At 50.4% G+C, this 15,980-nt stretch overlaps 1 protein-coding gene across 4 annotated transcripts in view; it reads left to right on the top strand.

Moving 5' to 3' along the window:
* The window catches only part of AMOTL1 (angiomotin like 1), a 108,587-nt gene extending 99,618 nt beyond the window's left edge, over positions 1-8,969 (top strand). For all 4 annotated transcript variants that reach the window (XM_082339892.1, XM_082339894.1, XM_082339895.1 and 1 more), the window contains 2 exons: positions 1,720-1,995; positions 3,091-8,969. In XM_082339892.1, coding sequence (XP_082196018.1) covers positions 1,720-1,995; positions 3,091-3,197 — 383 coding nt within the window. In that variant the 3' untranslated portion in view covers positions 3,198-8,969. The remainder of the gene's footprint in view (positions 1-1,719; positions 1,996-3,090) is intronic.
* The last annotated feature ends 7,011 nt before the right edge of the window (positions 8,970-15,980 follow it).

Genomic DNA, 15,980 nt, shown 5'->3' with positions numbered 1-15,980 from the left:
GAGCCCTGGTCTGGGAAGATCCCACATGCCGCGGAGCAACTAGGCCCGTGAGCCACAACTACTGAGCTTGCGCGTCTGGAGCCTGTGCTCCGCAACAGGAGAGGCCACGATAGTGAGAGGCCCGCGCACCGCGATGAAGAGGGGCCCCCGCTTGCCGCAACTAGAGAAAGCCCTCGCACAGAAACGAAGACCCAACACAGCCAGCCAGCCATAAATAAATAAATAAATAGATAGATAGATAGATTAAAAAAAAAAAAAAAATACAGAGCGGGTCCCTCTGAGGTTCCAGGCAGAGGCGCACAGTCAATTCACGAAGGTACAGTGCACAGTCCCCAAAGTGTTTCCACAGTCTCTTGCCTGAGGGGATCTGGAAGGAGGTAGAGGTGATGACATATACCTTCCTGATGGCTCAGGGGCTCCCAGGTGAGAAGACAGGCCAGTGACTTGGTTCCACAAAACATCCTTGCCAGATGGTGGCTTTTCACCAGACAGGGCGATGAGGTGGAAAGAACACAGAGTGGACTTAAAGGCAGGCACAGCTGCCTTCCAATCCCATTTCTGCTCTTGATACTTCTAACTGTGAGATACTTATTTCTCAAAGCTTCCATTTCCTTTTCTGTAAGACAAAGGATCACAACAGGCCCTACCTCATATGAAATGAGATGTTGTGTGTGAAGCACCTAGCCAAAGCCCCTCGCTACTCAAGGTGTGGTCCTTGGACCACGGCACCACCCTCTCCTGGGAGCTTGTTAGAGAAGCAGACTCTCAGGCCCCACCCACTGACTTGAACCTTCATCTTAACATTATATCCAAGTAACTGATATGCACATTACATTTTGAGAAGCATTGCTGTAGACAGACTGGATTGAGTTGCATTCTGTTACGAATGGGCACCTTGAAATAGCCGTGGCAAAGAGAGTTATGAATTGCTAGCTCATTAAATAAGTGAACAGACACTCGATTGTGCTTACCGCGTTTTCTACAGGCTAGTGTTCTGGAGTGCTGGCACTTTTCTGAACGTGTGCCGTATTTCACCATCATAACAGTGGCTGTCCTGTCCAGCTTTGTAGGAAGACATTGAGGAAAAGGGACGCCACAGCACATCATGCCTCCCTCTTCCCCAGCCAGCCCGCCCTCTTCCTGCCCGAGCCTCTCTGCTCTTGGGGCGGGCAGGGAGGGAGAAGAGGGCTGAGTGATCCTTCCCAGGAGCCCAGCTGGCTTCCTACTCCTTGGAGGACATGGCTCTCCATTGCAAGGATCTCTTTGGGGAATATTGTACACAGCTCTGTGTTGCCCTGACCAGGAAGCGTGTTTGTTTTGACCCGGGGCCTGTAGGAGACCATCCGTTACCAAGAGTGGAGGGGTGTCGGGGGCTATGAGGCAGAGCTGCAGGCTGATGGGACCGTGTCTAGGAGCAGGGAAGCCTTCAGGTTTTCTGAAGCACACAGCCACTGCTCAGGACTAGCCCTCCTGGGCCATATTAGGTAAAGCAAGCATCGCCTCTAGAACACTTTGCAGGAATGCCCTCACCCCTCGACACTCTGCCTGTAAGGCGCCTCTTCTCCATTCTTCCATAGCACCCTAAGAATTATAGTATCCTGTCATTTGTCATGTTATATTAGAACCAATTTACTTGACAACTCCTCCCCCACCCCAGGTTAGGTTTTTTGGTTTTGTTTTCAAAGAATGGCATTGAAAAAGCTGTTCTTCCGCCCTCAGGGTTGCTGCTGGGGAAGGAGCCCCACGAACACGCATCCACCCCCATGCTGCCCACCCCGCCTGCCACAGCGCTATCTCCTGCGGCCCTTGCCACCTCGGCCAGCAGCGCCCACGCGAAGACAGGCAGCAAGGACAGCAGCACACAGACGGACAAGAGCGCCGAGCTCTTCTGGCCCAGTGTGGCCTCCCTGCCCACGCGCGGCCGGCTGAGCGGAACCCCTTCCAACAGCCCGGTCCTGAAGCACCCAGCGGCCAAGGGCACGGCAGAGAAGCTGGGTATGAGGTCCCCGCCTCCTCTCACGCTCCGGGGGATCCTCAGCGCTCCCTGGCCTGAGAGGGGGAGGCTTTTGTTGAGCTGGGGAGGGAGCAGGGCTGCCAATCAACTCTCACTTTACGGGTTAGCTTATGATTATGGTTACCCTAATGCACTTAGGCTCTGCATGCCCTTTATTATTCTGGAATTAAAATGTGTGTAGAGACTCCTAACTTATTACCATTTAAAAGAGTCCACAAGTTGCATCTTTCCTTTTAGTGTATGCTTTGTGACTAGCCCTTCCCCAGAAGGTGTGCAAACAGACCGTCCAGGGGATGTTAGGGAATTAGTTCCCCCCCCTCCGCAATATGTTTGGGAGCTGGTACCAGGCACCAGGTCCATCAAGAGCATCAGGTACAAAGACATTGCCTTCAAGGTGTTTACTCGTCAAGGATTCGGGGTCGAGAGCACCTCCTGATTGAAGGAGAAGGTAGATTTAAAGTAGGCGAACTGGCCCAGTACTCAGGCCAGTTCTAAGGAGTTGCTGTTAAATATTTAAGAGAAGACAGCTTAGGAGGAGCTTGGCAATGAGTCCAGAAGTATCCATGGAAAGAATAGACTTGGCTTTGGACTGTTCATAGTCATGGGGTGAGGAGGAGGTGGGAGCTACTGGACATAAATGAATTGTTTCCTCCAAAGGGGTTCCCTGTGTTCATCCTCCAAAATAGACAAGTAAACACAATGTTATTTTCGGAGATTTAATTCTTGGGATGCCCTTTTGCAAGGAAGGCAGGGAACATGTGAGAAGGACCTGGCTCGTGGCGTGCACTTGATAGTTTAGAGGAGAGGAGGAGAGCGGGGGTGAGGGCTCCGCACAAAGTCCCGATGCCACTTTCACCCACTCAGACCTCTCCCATCACGTCCTGGTTCTGTTCTTTGTGTCCGAATCCCAGGGCCAGTCATTTAGCTTTGGTCCACCGTGGGCTGGGCTCCTACGGCCTTACCTGCGTGCACCGATGGTGAGGGGTGGCACTTAAATGGTTCCGTTTTAGAGAGGGCTGGGAAGGCTGTGCTCCTCCTGGGGAACAGGCTGCTAACATGTCCCTTCTGTTTGGCAGAGAATTCTCCTGGCCACGGGAAGTCACCTGACCACAAAGGTCGCGTCAGCAGCTTGCTCCACAAGCCCGAGTTCCCTGACGGGGAGATGATGGAAGTTCTCATCTAACACCGGCATCCCTGTTGAATTTTGCAACAGAACATTGACAAGCAAGGAACGTGGCAAAGAGAAAGAAAGATCAAGAAGGTTGTGGATGGGAAATCAGGAATGATTTGAACTGATCAGGATTTCAGATTAATGAGAACACTTTTTATAAATGTTAAAAACCAAACAAAACAAAAACAGGAGACCTACATGACCGAAAATGAAGAGGATGTCGTGGATTTTTACTGCATATGGTGGAAGAGAGAAGATGCATGTGGGTTTGGAAACAAAGCAGAAATAGGAAATGGAATTTTTCCGTTGTACAGAAAATGTATCTCTTGGGGAGGGTGTGTGTACACCCATTCTCTGGTTATAAACAGATAAACCTGAGCATGGATATTCCTTGAAATACGCCCATTCTCCTTGCCTCTTAGCTTGTTTTGTTTGAGAAGAACCTCCTAGAAATCTCGGAGAGTCCGTCTTGATATAATGTAATATATCACCTGTGCCCTCCACGGGGTGTCCTGTGAATGCGTGTGGGTGTGGCAGGGAGGAGAAATGTCCAGGGTGATGGGGAATTTAAAAGGCCATCTTCACCTCATTACCTGCTTGGTTTGGACTTCTTAGCTTTTCTGGATTGAGCAGTATTTTCTAAACAGGATGGGAGCTCTCTAGTCTTGGTGTTCATCCTTCCTCACTTCTCTGAGTTCATCTCTGTCTCTGCTTCATACTCTTTAATTTTACCCTTTTTTCCTTCTTTTTTTTTTTTCCTTTTGCAACAAGCCATGACAGAATTCCTTTGTTCTGGGGTTTATCAGAGCAGTAACTGAAGGGTCATCATTCATCGTGACCAGTGGGACAAAGCCGTATGGCGGGTCCCCTGGCTGCTTCCTCCACCTTTGAGGAGTTGGGCTGCAGTGGTTGATCTCATTCTGACCATGAACTAGGTAAGCTCCGACTAGGCGGAAGGTCCATGAGCACTCTGACGTCTTGCATTAAGCTCACGGCCCCGACTTTTTTCTCTCTCACATCAGCTCTTGCGTGGAGTTTGGTTATCTCCACCTCATTGCTCTGTTGAGGTAGGACTTTCAGGACTGCACTCCGGGCAACGAGTGACACTTGACTTGGTGGCATCCAGAATCTCCCCAGGCACCTTGTCCCGCTTTCTACTGTTTGTGGCCACCGCTCTGCCCGCCCCTCGCATCCCTCTGGGCATTGTTGGTGAGCACGCAGACTCTGTGACTGTCAGCACGGGTGTGTCAGCACATCAGTTCTGCCCTGCCAGGAACTTGCTTTGTAACCTAACAGGCCAGTGTCTATACAGTGTGGTCAGGTTTTTCAAGATTTCAGTTGGGAGCAACTTGTCCAAAGTAAGACGGAAACACCAGGTCAAAGAGCCAGGAGTGAGTGAGGTCATGGGCCTCATCCCTGTGCTGTTAAGGTTTCCCATCTGACTCCTCAGATATCGGCTTTCTTTACAAATCTAGAAGGTGCTGGATCAGAAGAGAGAAGCTAGTCAGGCCGTCAGATGCTCATGCAGGATCCTGATCGTTTTCTCCCTGCAGGGTAGCTGGATCTGTGTTTTCCCAGGTCCCTTTCCTCATGCTTACGTAAGGGAAGAAAAAAAAAAAAAAAGCCCCAGGTCTGAGGCTTTTTCAAGTCCCACCCAAATGAAACCCTGAAGACAGCATCACTTAGGAAATTTTGCTTGGGTAGCTCATTTTAGAGTTGGTCTTTGCAGTGTAACCTGGGTGAAGCTTCCCCAAACTGAGGTGGTGGAAGGATGACAGAGGTGTGAGCTGGAGAGGGAGAGGTGGGGAAGGAAACCAATGGCTTTGCCCAGGGGGCCTCTGAGCTGCCTAGTGGTCAGGAGAGTAAGCAGAACGGATGCTGCTCAAGCCCCGCTCTGCGGTAGGCGCTGTGCATCACGCCGGTTGCCTCCTGCAGTCCCACGTTAAGCATCGCTGAGGACTGTGCAGCCTGGGGAACCAGAGCAGCCCTGGGTGTGAGGAGGGAGCAGCGAGGCCCCATGGCGGGTGTGGGGGCCAGGTGAGTATGGACACGTCGGGGCAGGGATGGGGCAGACGGATCCCCATCCCAGGCTCAGCTCCCCGTCACTTTTTATAGGTCATGAGGCTCAGTTGATGGCAACTAACTCTCTGAAGGACATTTTGACCCCTGATTAACGCGGGGGATGGAAAGAAAACGTCTAGAAATAAGAGGGCACATCACCTCTGCCAGCCCCCATCATCCGTGTCTGGGCTACCCCAAACATGGGCTGTGTCACCTAGAAACGGGTGAGAGTGACAGCCGCAGCCCAGTTTCCCGCAAAGCCTCATCTTTATGCCCCAGCACATCTTGTCGGCAGCTCAGGCACAAGGCTCATCTGCTTTCCTTGGTCCCCCGCGTTGCCAGGCGTGTTAATTGTCAGAATGCAAACACAGATGTCACCATTTTTCAGTTGTGCTGCAGTCTCTTAATCTTTTTTTCTTCTAACCTGCTAAGACTCCTCCATAAGAAGAGGGACCTATGATTTTGAAATGTCTTCTTTTATGGGCCCTGACACTTTTCGTCTTCATAGCTCGAAGCCTTGCTTGCATTTAGGAGAAATGCAGATACTGAACTCCCACTGTGTGTTCTGGCAGTTGACAATATATGATCTCATTGGATTTTCAGAAAATAATCCTAGCTCCATTTTTTTAGTGCCAACTGTATGCAGGCACTGGGGTAAGTCCCTTTTAATGAGTCCTCAGACCACGTGGGAGCAGGGGCAAGTTTATCCTCCTTATTTCATGGAGGAGGAAACGGGCTCAGGAGGTCAAGTCCCTTCCCCAGGAGAGGCTGGGATCTGAACCGAGGTTTTGGGAGAGGAGCTGTGCCTTAGACACAGGCTGGACTGCCTCTGACTTGGGGATGATAAGTGCCACAGCTTGACCCGCTCTGTCCCCTGTATGTGATGTGTGCACTCGTAGACACACACACACACACACACACACACACACACACACACACACACACACAGAAACACACACAGCTTCCTGCCCCCTTACCACCCCGGGAGCTAAGAAATAGGACTAGAGCCCAGAACTGCTAGAACTGCCCATAAACACAGGTATAGGTAGGAGTCTCTGTGTTCCGTTGTAAGCAGGACCACAAAGTCTGGTTAAAAAGCACTTACTTGCGAGTGGTCCAGAGGCCGGGCCTTCTCCAGAACTTTTCAGTGGTGTCTGATTCTGAACTCGCGGGCTCTGTCTCAGGGTGAAGGGTAAAGGCCTCGGCCTTGTGTGATGACGTGCTGGAGTAACTCCGCTTCTTCCTTCAGTGTGTCGCCTGGCGGTGTCTGCATGCTGCCCGGGGTTCTGTATGCAACAGGAGATGTTGCCGCTTTCCGGCAGTAATTTCAGAGCATGTGCAGAACCTTTCCTTATAGCTTTTTCTTCTTAGCTTTTCTTCTGCTTCCCGGAGTTGGGAAGCCAGGCACAGTGTCATGCTCAGTCTGCTTGGAGCAGGCGTGCAGGACAGGGCTGCCACGTCCCTCCCAGGGCTTGGGGTGGAGGGCAGAGAGTGGGGACATGTCTCTCTTCTTCAGTTTTGCAGAACTTGCTCTTTGGAACCTATGTGTGCATTTGACTATGCAGGACTTGGGCTGGATCGAGACAGTTGCTCCCAATGGGTTGTGAACTTGGAAGAGAGAGTTCATTGGTTCTGTTGCTCAGCGGGGAGGCCGTTGGAATGCCCCCTGCAGAGAAGCCAGCCATCAGTGCTGTTCGTTCTCTCCCGGGTTTGCCCGCAGCCTCCTGTGTCCTTATGATGCTGAGTGTTGACGATCGCAGGTGGCTCCTGCGTCCTCGTCCGTAGCTGATGGCAAGAGAAATTCTCCCTACAGCAGCCTGAGTCCCAGAGACTGATGTGAACACAGACGTCAGGTGGGGCAGGGCCCCAGGGGCTGTGGAGACTAGGTGGAGGAGTTGCAAGGTTTTCAGGCAGGGAGCTCACGCTTGGGCTGCTGGGAGCTGAGCAGAGAGGTATGTTTTCCAGAACAAAGTCCTGCTGCATGTCTGCACTGGTGCCGGTGGGGCATGCTTCTCTCTGCCCCCAGTGATCTCACACTCCTCCTAAGCCTAGGAGGACCGTGGTACAAGGGAGCCGGGCGAATGTTCTTAAACGGAGAATGTCCAGCCCACAGTTGCCTGCTTCTCCTCCGCAGGTCTGACACAGCCATGGTTTACGCTTTATAAATGTTGGTTTTCTCTTCTTCTTTCTTGCTGATTAATCAGTGGGTTTAAAATGTCTTCGTTCAACATGAGGATTGTTTAATGGGTTTGCCTCTGGTGTGTGGCGCCATGGGAGATGGGCAGAGTAATTAAGAAGTTACCAGAAGCTGATCAGCTGGGAGCATGGAAAAGTCAGCATTTCAGTAAATGGATTTCTTCTGGAACTATCAATAATGAGCAATTTTTTCCTGTCCCTTTTAAGTAGTATCCCCTTTTCTTATTTGGTAATTTAATGGTATAAAGACCATTGGTATATGTCAGTGCATACATATGAGGTGTGCCTATAAGGTTGTATGTCGAGTTTCTTTTCTTAATATCCAGAAGATCCAAGTGTTTCATCTCACCCCACGTTGCTTAAGAGGTGACCCTTTGCGAGACTCTGTGCTGAGTAGAAACATTTTGCAGACGCCTCTGTTAGAATGGATTTGGGGGCCTGGCATGTTCCTCTGGTTATCCTTAGAGATGAGAAATCATCATCCTTTGAAGGCAGGTTTAAGTTTGGAAATAATCCCAAGTCATTCACTCAATTGGATAAATAAAGATGGGTGATTAAGGTAAGTCACATCCTTTTAGCTTTTTTTTAAAAAGAAGTCCTTAAGATGTTCCTGAGGGATGAGTCTTTGGACCCTCAGAGGCTTTCAGAGTGACCACTTCAAAGGAGGACAGTAATCGTTAGTACGTGTACCCTCCAGAGGGTTCGTTTTTAAAAACCTGCTCTCTTGCCACGCCTTGTCTCTGTTCACGTCTCTGCGTACACGCGGGTGTAAGTGCACATTCATGAGTAGCCGCCTCCAGTAGGAATTCTGTAAAACCCTGTTAGACTTAAGTGCATGTTATTGTCATGTTAGGCCAAGACTGAGGTGTTTCTTTGTCATGAAACTTCGCTTCCTCACAGAATTAAAAATATTGTTTTTTCAATATAATGAAGTACATATACAGTATTTTCTTGTATCAGCTCCCGAAGTTTTGGTGCCCAGTGGTGTGTTTACATGTGGTTTGCCTAAGATTCCGTTCACATAGAGACACCTGTAAGTATTTATTACAAACCGGAATGTAAGCAAATTGATCCATAGTGCTTTTCTTTGAATTAAGGTGTTTTCCCCTTTTGCGGAGGGGGAGGGAGGTTCCTTCTCCGCGTGAGGCGCAGGCAGAATCTGGGACATTCTGTGAGGCTGGGCAGGCCGTGTACCCACCTCAGCCAAAGCTCCAACGGCCCCGGCTGCCGCCACACTTCCCGCCAGCTGTGTGTGCCATCGCCCTGCTTGGTGGCGTGTGCTGTGTTCCCTCCAGCAGACTCTGATGTAAGATTCTGGCATCTTCGTATTGCTAGTCTGTATTGAAGCAGAGGTGGAGGCTACAGAGCTGCACGGCCAGCTGGGTCTGTGTCCAGAGCGGGGAAACCCAAGAACACGGCGTGTCCCTCACAGCAAATGTTGATACTGTTGGTCAGCCAAAGATTTTCCTATTCTTTGCTGCTTAAACTTGTGCCTTAATATTGTATATAATAAATGGATAAAACGGCTGTCTCCCTCACGCTTGCTCTTTTCTGACCCAAGGAACTTATATACCAGGTGCTCCATAAATGTTGGTTGAATTTCATCTCATTTCACTGCTGGAAGCAGAGCCTCACTTGCTGTTTTGCTTGCAGAGGCAACAGGCATCCCGCGTGCTGCCCTCTGTCCCCCCAGCCCCTGTGGGCCTCATGCTGTTGATCCCGACGAGGAAATGAGTCATCCAAACCCCTGGAACTTGCCGTCCACCCCGCCACCCACCCCTCCAGACAAATACAGAAGGAGGAAACGCGGGGACGTGGGCCCGGGAGACGGTGGCCACTTTGATCACATCTGAGAGTCCTCTTTGGGCGTTCCTGGGTTCAGGGCCTGCCAGTGACCACCGTCACTCAGGAATTTACCCGAGCAGCCTGGGCCCTGAGTCTGAGCTGGAGTCGGAAGCGTCCCTGCGCCCCATGATGGACGTGGCAGATGTCGCTGCCTTCTTAGTGTCTTGGGGTCACAGGAAATGTGGGGGGCTTTGGTAGAAAGAAGTCACATGGTAAAGTGGTGAAATTCAGGTGGGAGCCACGGTGGCTGAAGCAGGAGAAAGGGACAAATTCCGTGAGAGTCCCCAAGTGAAGGGTCCCCCCCGCCCCGGGAACACTGCTGGGGAGGACGAGGTGCCCTCTGTTTGTTTTCTAGTTGTGTCTCTTTGAGCAGAAGCCTCTCGCGCCCTCCCCTGGCCCAAGCATGGGTAGAGCTTCCTAGATGTGAGCGTAGGGAGAGCGAGGGATGCACCTCTTGTCCCCCAGTGATGGCTGGTGTGGTTTGCACGCATTACCATCTTCAGTCCTCACAACAACCTGGGCATCCCCATTTTAAAGACAAGGAAACTGAGGCTCAAACAACTTTGGGCAAGTAACGTGCGAACGATGGCAGGATTTGAACCCAGATCTACCTGACCAGGAGCCCTTGCACTTGCAGTGAAAGGTGGGTAGGGGCTGGGAGCTTGGGTTCTGACCTGTCCTGCCTTCTACCCAAAGGAATTCTCTGCAGGGACCCCCAGATCCCTGCACGCGTGCAGATGTGACTCGTGAGAGTAAAGGGCAAACTTGGCAGCTCCCCAGCCTCCACCTCCCGGGACTACTCCGGAAAGACAGCTGGAGGCCCCGCATGCCTCAGGGCTCAGATGAGGACGCTTCCGAGCTGGCATCCACTTCTGCCATCTCCCTGCCCTGACCCCGTGCTTGCCACTTGTGGGAGGCGCCCAGGCCTCTGTCCTGGATCCTGGGCTGGGGCCTCTGCACTGAGGAGAATGGGAGCAATGCCTTTTAGATTGCCTGGTCTCATCGTAATCAGGAGTCACATCCCAGATGAGAAATAAATCAGGAGTTCTGAAATTCCTTTCTTAAAATACACAAAGCTCAGTGATGAAATAAAAGGAGCTTTAGGTCTTTAAAGATTGTTGCCGTTTTCCTGTTTCTGTGGCCCTTTTATCAGGCACAGCCATGTCTGTGATGTGCTTCCTTTACCTGCCCTGTTCCTGGCAGGCAGACATTCTCTCTTAGCGAGTCTGTCTCCCTCAAAACTCTCCCCTTATGCAGCCCAGAAGGAGACCCTTCCCATGTGGTGTGGATTTCTATCAAAGGGTGACTCTTCCCAAGTTCCTGATGTGAAAACAAAGACTACAGGGCTCACAGACTATGTAGCTGGGTAATCTGGAGTAAAATAATGTGAATCTTAGTCCTAGTGTTGGAAACATACTACGGAACTTTACATCCTGATTGGTTTCAGCCCTCTGACTGTTTGAGGGAAGGAGGACCTAACATTTATTGAGTTGGCTTTGGAATATTGCTTCACCTTAACCACCTCCAAGGTAGGTGAAGGCATCTTCATACCTGAGTTTCAGACGAGGAAGTAGGCTCGCGAGAGGTGTAGTGCGTGTCGGGCTGCACGTCCAGCCCAGGCCGGCTTGTTTTAAGTCCCCATCCTTCTCTCCTGTACTGCATCGTGGCCTTTGACTTTAGTGGATTTTATTTTTAATGGTTTTTTTGCTTGTTTTTGGGTTTAATAGTTATAGAGAGAATTGGTAGGCAAATGGCTCTTTTCAGAAATGTATTTCCAGCAGAAGGCCTGTGTAGATGGACAGTTTGGATCCAAGCCTCTGGTCTCTTCGTAAGATGAGGACTTAATGTAGAGCGGCTTGACTGTGTACTGATGCAGGTACACTTGGGGGGCAGCACCAAGGAGAAGGGACCCAAGGTAGATGTGGTCGCAGGGCCCACCTTTGGGCTGGGGTCCCACTCTTGTTTTTCCTCAGGCACAACCTGAGCCCGCAGAACTGCGGTCCAGAGATGCTGAGGGTAAAACAGAAGTGCCTATTTTTTTCCCGGTCAGATGAAGTCCTGGATTGTCCCTGACAGACGTCTCTGTGTGGGTTTCCCCAGACCTGGTCCAGACCTGGCGCCTTCCCTTCCACCTCTGTGCTCTTCTCGCTGTCCCATCCTCTCCGTCACCTCTGCTGGAAACCCAACTCATCTGAGCTCCTCCCTCCCGCCCCCTGTTCCTGGCTACTCACTCCACCTTCCCATGTTGTTTCTCTCCTTTCATCCTCTCCATCCTCACGGCCTTAGCTCCAGACCTCATCTCTCACTTGGACAATTTCAGGAGCCTTCCGCCTCCCACTGCTCCCACTACATCCCTGACACGGACACCAGAGAAACGAGGAATAACCGGCGTTTATTTATCGTCATTATGCACCCCACGCTTCTGTGAGCTACCCCTACCTTAGGATATTGAATTCTTACGGTCACTCTGAGGCCGGCACTGTTATGAGATCCCCATTTTACTGGAGGACAAACTAAGAGGCAGAGAACTTAAGTCTCTTGCCCCAAATTCTAGAGCTTGTGGATGGCAGGGCTGGGATCCAAACCTGGCAGGCTAGCTTCAGAGACTCCAGGCCACCTGTTTCCCCTCAAGCTGTTGAAGTCTGATCACATTACCCCCTCGAGGGGAACCACAACAGAATTATTAGCTCCCAGTGGCCTTCAGGAGAACGTCCAAAGGGCTGATAAAGACTTCATGCTCCATAATCCTCGGCCTCGGCCCAGGCCCCAGGCTGGTTTCCCACCACTTCCCTCCCTCTCCGGCCCTCAAGTCACCCCGCCGCCATCTCCATGCCCCGAATCTGCTCTGTGTGTTTCTGTTCCGGCCCTTGGCTCGGAGTCCGGCTCTCTGTCTGTCCAAGTCCTACTTGTCCTTTAAAGTGGAGTTTCCAATGTCTCTTCCGTCAGGGAGGTGATCCAGACCCCAAGGGTCAACATGCATCGGCCTTCCTCCATTAGTAAGCTGAACCACCTCGAGAGTTGCTGAACTTCTCAGAACGTCTCACCTGTAAGATGACATGGGGGTGGTACCGTGTCTGTTTCTCCCCTAATATGAATCAGGCCCTAGTCCATTTCATGACACTCTACAGGGGCTTGAGCTCATGTTGACCAAATGAGTCAACCCTGAGGATTTCATGGGGGAAGAGTTGGAAAGTGCCTGCACAAGGTAGGCCCTCCCCACAGGACGGCTCTGAGCACCGTGGCATCTCCCAGCCTCAGTCTACCTCCTATTACAGTGAACTGCATACAGGAGTGTCTGTCGTCAGCTCGTCCATCTGGGGTAGGAACCCTGTCCTGTAGCCAGAGTAGATGCTCATAAAGATTTGAACCGAATGTGAATTCTCCCAAGCGGCTTGCACGTGTTCAGCGACTGTTTTCAGGGAAACCGGCAGAAGAAACCAGAGTAAAATCAAACTTAAAAATGATGCAAGTAATCCACGTTTGTTATAAAAAGAACAATCCCATGACATGGAAGTGTACAAAATAGAAGCCACTCCCCGCTCTAAATCCCTGTAAGTCACCACCGTGAACAGTTGTATACAACCAAATAGGTAGGTATACAGATGTGAGAATGAATATTCATTTTAAAATAAGACCATGCTATTTCACACAAAATTCTTTTTCACTCAATAATAGATCACAGGCAGATTTCTCTACCAGCATATATAGGTCTATCTTCCTATCTTTGGTGGCTGCATAATGTTCCTTTGTATGGAAGAGGGGAGTTGATTGAAGTCCATGCTCCGTTGCTGCCCCCCCACCCCCAGCTTCCCCACAGCATTTTCCCAGCAGTTAAGGGAGAGCTAACTGCTAAGAAAGAGGCCAAAACTTACAATTTGTGTCAGGCTTGGCCAAACGCTGTCCCCAAGTTCCTCCAGGGCGTCGTAACATTTCCATTGGCCTGTCCAAGCACGAAGACATTGGGACCCCAAGGACTTGACAGTGCCATGGCCCCAGCGGATGGTTCAGGCCCAGCCTAGCCTGGCCTGCCCTGTTTCTACCCAGAAAACCTGCCAGCTCTGACGGGCTCATTTTCCATCCAATGTCCTAGCCTTTGGCCCAGAGAAGGACACATTTTCCTGGCATTATCCAGCTCAACACGAGCCCAGTCTGACTTTGCCCAGTGATGTTGGTCATGTTGATCACTGTCTTGTCCCCGGCATTTTCATTTTGCAGAGTGTCTATCAGATTTTTACAAATATTTAGCTTTAGGAATAGCCTGTAAACAGAAGCCCAGTTCACAATTCACTTATCATGTTATTACTGAAAATTAATTACGTGCCCAGCACATGTCAGATCCTGGGGGCGGCGGGGGGGCGAGCCAGGAGGTACAGATTGTTCTGGCGATTCCAGCCCTGAAGGAAGAGGAGGGGAGACTGAGATGAACTGACCACCTACTGTGAGCCAAGCATTTTACATCAGTCACTGCATTGGGTCTTCAGGACAGCAAGTACAGGGAGATTCGGAGAGGTTCAGCAAATGACCCAAGGTCCACCCTTACCCAGGTAAGTGGCCGGGTGGCATATGAGCCTAGGTTTGGGTGCATAAACGTCAAGATTTTCCCATTATACCATGCAGCCTCTGCGTTAAAGTCTAATTGAGGTCCCGGGTACAGGAAACAAATTGCTCCTTGCTCATCTTTGTTGGGGCAGGTACACCAGGTCCCTGGACAGATCTGTTAAGACCCCACCACACTCAGCAATTGCGAATCAAGCATTTGGCTGATGGTACTCAGCCATGTGCTGCCGTCCTCAGCCGGGGTGAGGGGGGGTCTATGGGAAGAACAGAGGTTCCACCAACGTTTGCATGTGGCAGTCTCACAGTCGGGACCCAGTGAGAGAACCCAGGCTGAATCTTTTCCCCCTTCTTTTTTTTGGGGGGGGGCGGTGTTAAATTTTTTTAATTTAATTTTTATTTTATGCTGGAATATAGTTGATTCACAGTGTTGTGTCTGTTTCAGGTGTACAGCTAAGTAATTCAGTTATACATATGCATATATCCATTCTTCTTCAGATTCTTTCTTTTCCCCCTTCTGCCGTCTCTAAGAGCTCCACAGCCACCAGCAGGGCCCATCGGCTGTCCTGTCCCAGCCTTTCCAGAAGAGCCACGGAGAGGGGATCCGCAAAGGAGCCCGTGATGTTCCCTGCCCTCCTCTCTCGCTGGTCTATTTACTTTCTCAATCCCATTTCACCTGGAAGGGAGGTAGTTGGAGGCAATAACCATAAGCAGTATTTTTATTTATTTAAAAAATTTGGGGGGAATTCCCTGGCAGTCCAGTGGTTGGGACTTTACGCTTTCATTGCCAAAGTTCCGGGTTCGATCCCTGGTCGGGGAACTAAAATCCCACAAGCCATGCAGTACAGCCAAAATAATAATAATAATAATAATAATTTTTAAATTAGATGTCAATAGTTTATATCTTGAAAAATAAAAAATCTCTTTCCCGCTGTCACGTCACTGCTCCCCTTTCCTACAGAATTCACAGACTCAGGCTTGGGCACATGTCACAACTGTCCAGGAACGTGCAACTGACGTCATGCATCAGTAATAAACAGACGTAATCAACGGAAAAGGCAGAGCCAGCCACTGCTCAAGTCGTCTGTGCCTCTCAGTCAAGACCATCACAGCGATCTGGAGAGGAGCGCATTTCGTTAGGGCTTCTGGTAACAAAAAAACACCACCACCCACATTTGCTTTCTGTAGAGTAACACCAGGCATCCAATGAGTGGCTGATAAAATGTGAAATCTCTACTTAGTAACATCCCCACCCTGTGCAAAATGCGTTTCTTCTAAAGAACCTGTGTCTTTTACTGCTATTTAGTTATATGCTATTAGCGCTGTCTAAGGATGGCTATGTGATTCCTTGTTACACAGCTAAGAGAATGGGAACAGAGAACTGGGGCACCTTCCCAAGGTCATGGTGAAGTGCCAGCAGAGCCAGATTAGAGCTGGGCTTCCCTGCAGCCCTTTGAGTGCTTTTTGGGCAGAGGGATCCCTCTGTGCTGAGGCTGTGTGGGCATCGGGTCTTTTCAGAGCCCTGCCCCCTGTCCTGCCTGGAGATCAGTAAACCAAGAAGTGATGGGTGTGATGTGAATCGGTCAGGCCACCACCTGAGAAGAGCTTCACATCTAACACGTATGTCTAAGGAGCCAAGAGATATCATAAAGGCATAATTCCAGGCTCAGAGGTTGGGATTTCTCCCAGTGTCAGAGCCAGGCAGCTAGGGCCCAGGACTGTGGGATCACAGCAAACAATGCTTGAGGACTCTTCCTTTGACAGCCTCAAAACCTATGACTTTACAGCACTGCTGAGATGAGAATGACCACAGCAGCAAGATGGCAGATGAAAACAGACAAGGGCCTCTCCCAGGGATAACAGAGCTGATGGCAGATGCAGGGCCCCTTTGCATTTGAGAAACAGGGTTGGAGAGACACCTCCCATCACAGGCTGGTAGGGACCACCTGTAGCAGCTGATTCTTCAGGATTCTCAGTATGTGGAGGATGTACAAAGCATCCCAAATAACTCGTGATTCACACTGAGAAACACGCTTAAAGGGAACACACACACATTAGTTCAACAAACCTTTATTGTGTTAGATGAAAGATGCAAAGATAAATAAGATGCTGTAGCTGCCTTCCGTGCCCCACGCCCCC

Source organism: Balaenoptera borealis (genome assembly GCF_965194805.1).
Source record: "Balaenoptera borealis genome assembly, chromosome: 11".
NCBI classification, from domain to species: domain Eukaryota; kingdom Metazoa; phylum Chordata; class Mammalia; order Artiodactyla; family Balaenopteridae; genus Balaenoptera; species Balaenoptera borealis.
The sequence above is the reverse complement of the archived record's forward strand: the minus strand, read 5'-3'. Positions and strand labels throughout refer to the sequence as shown.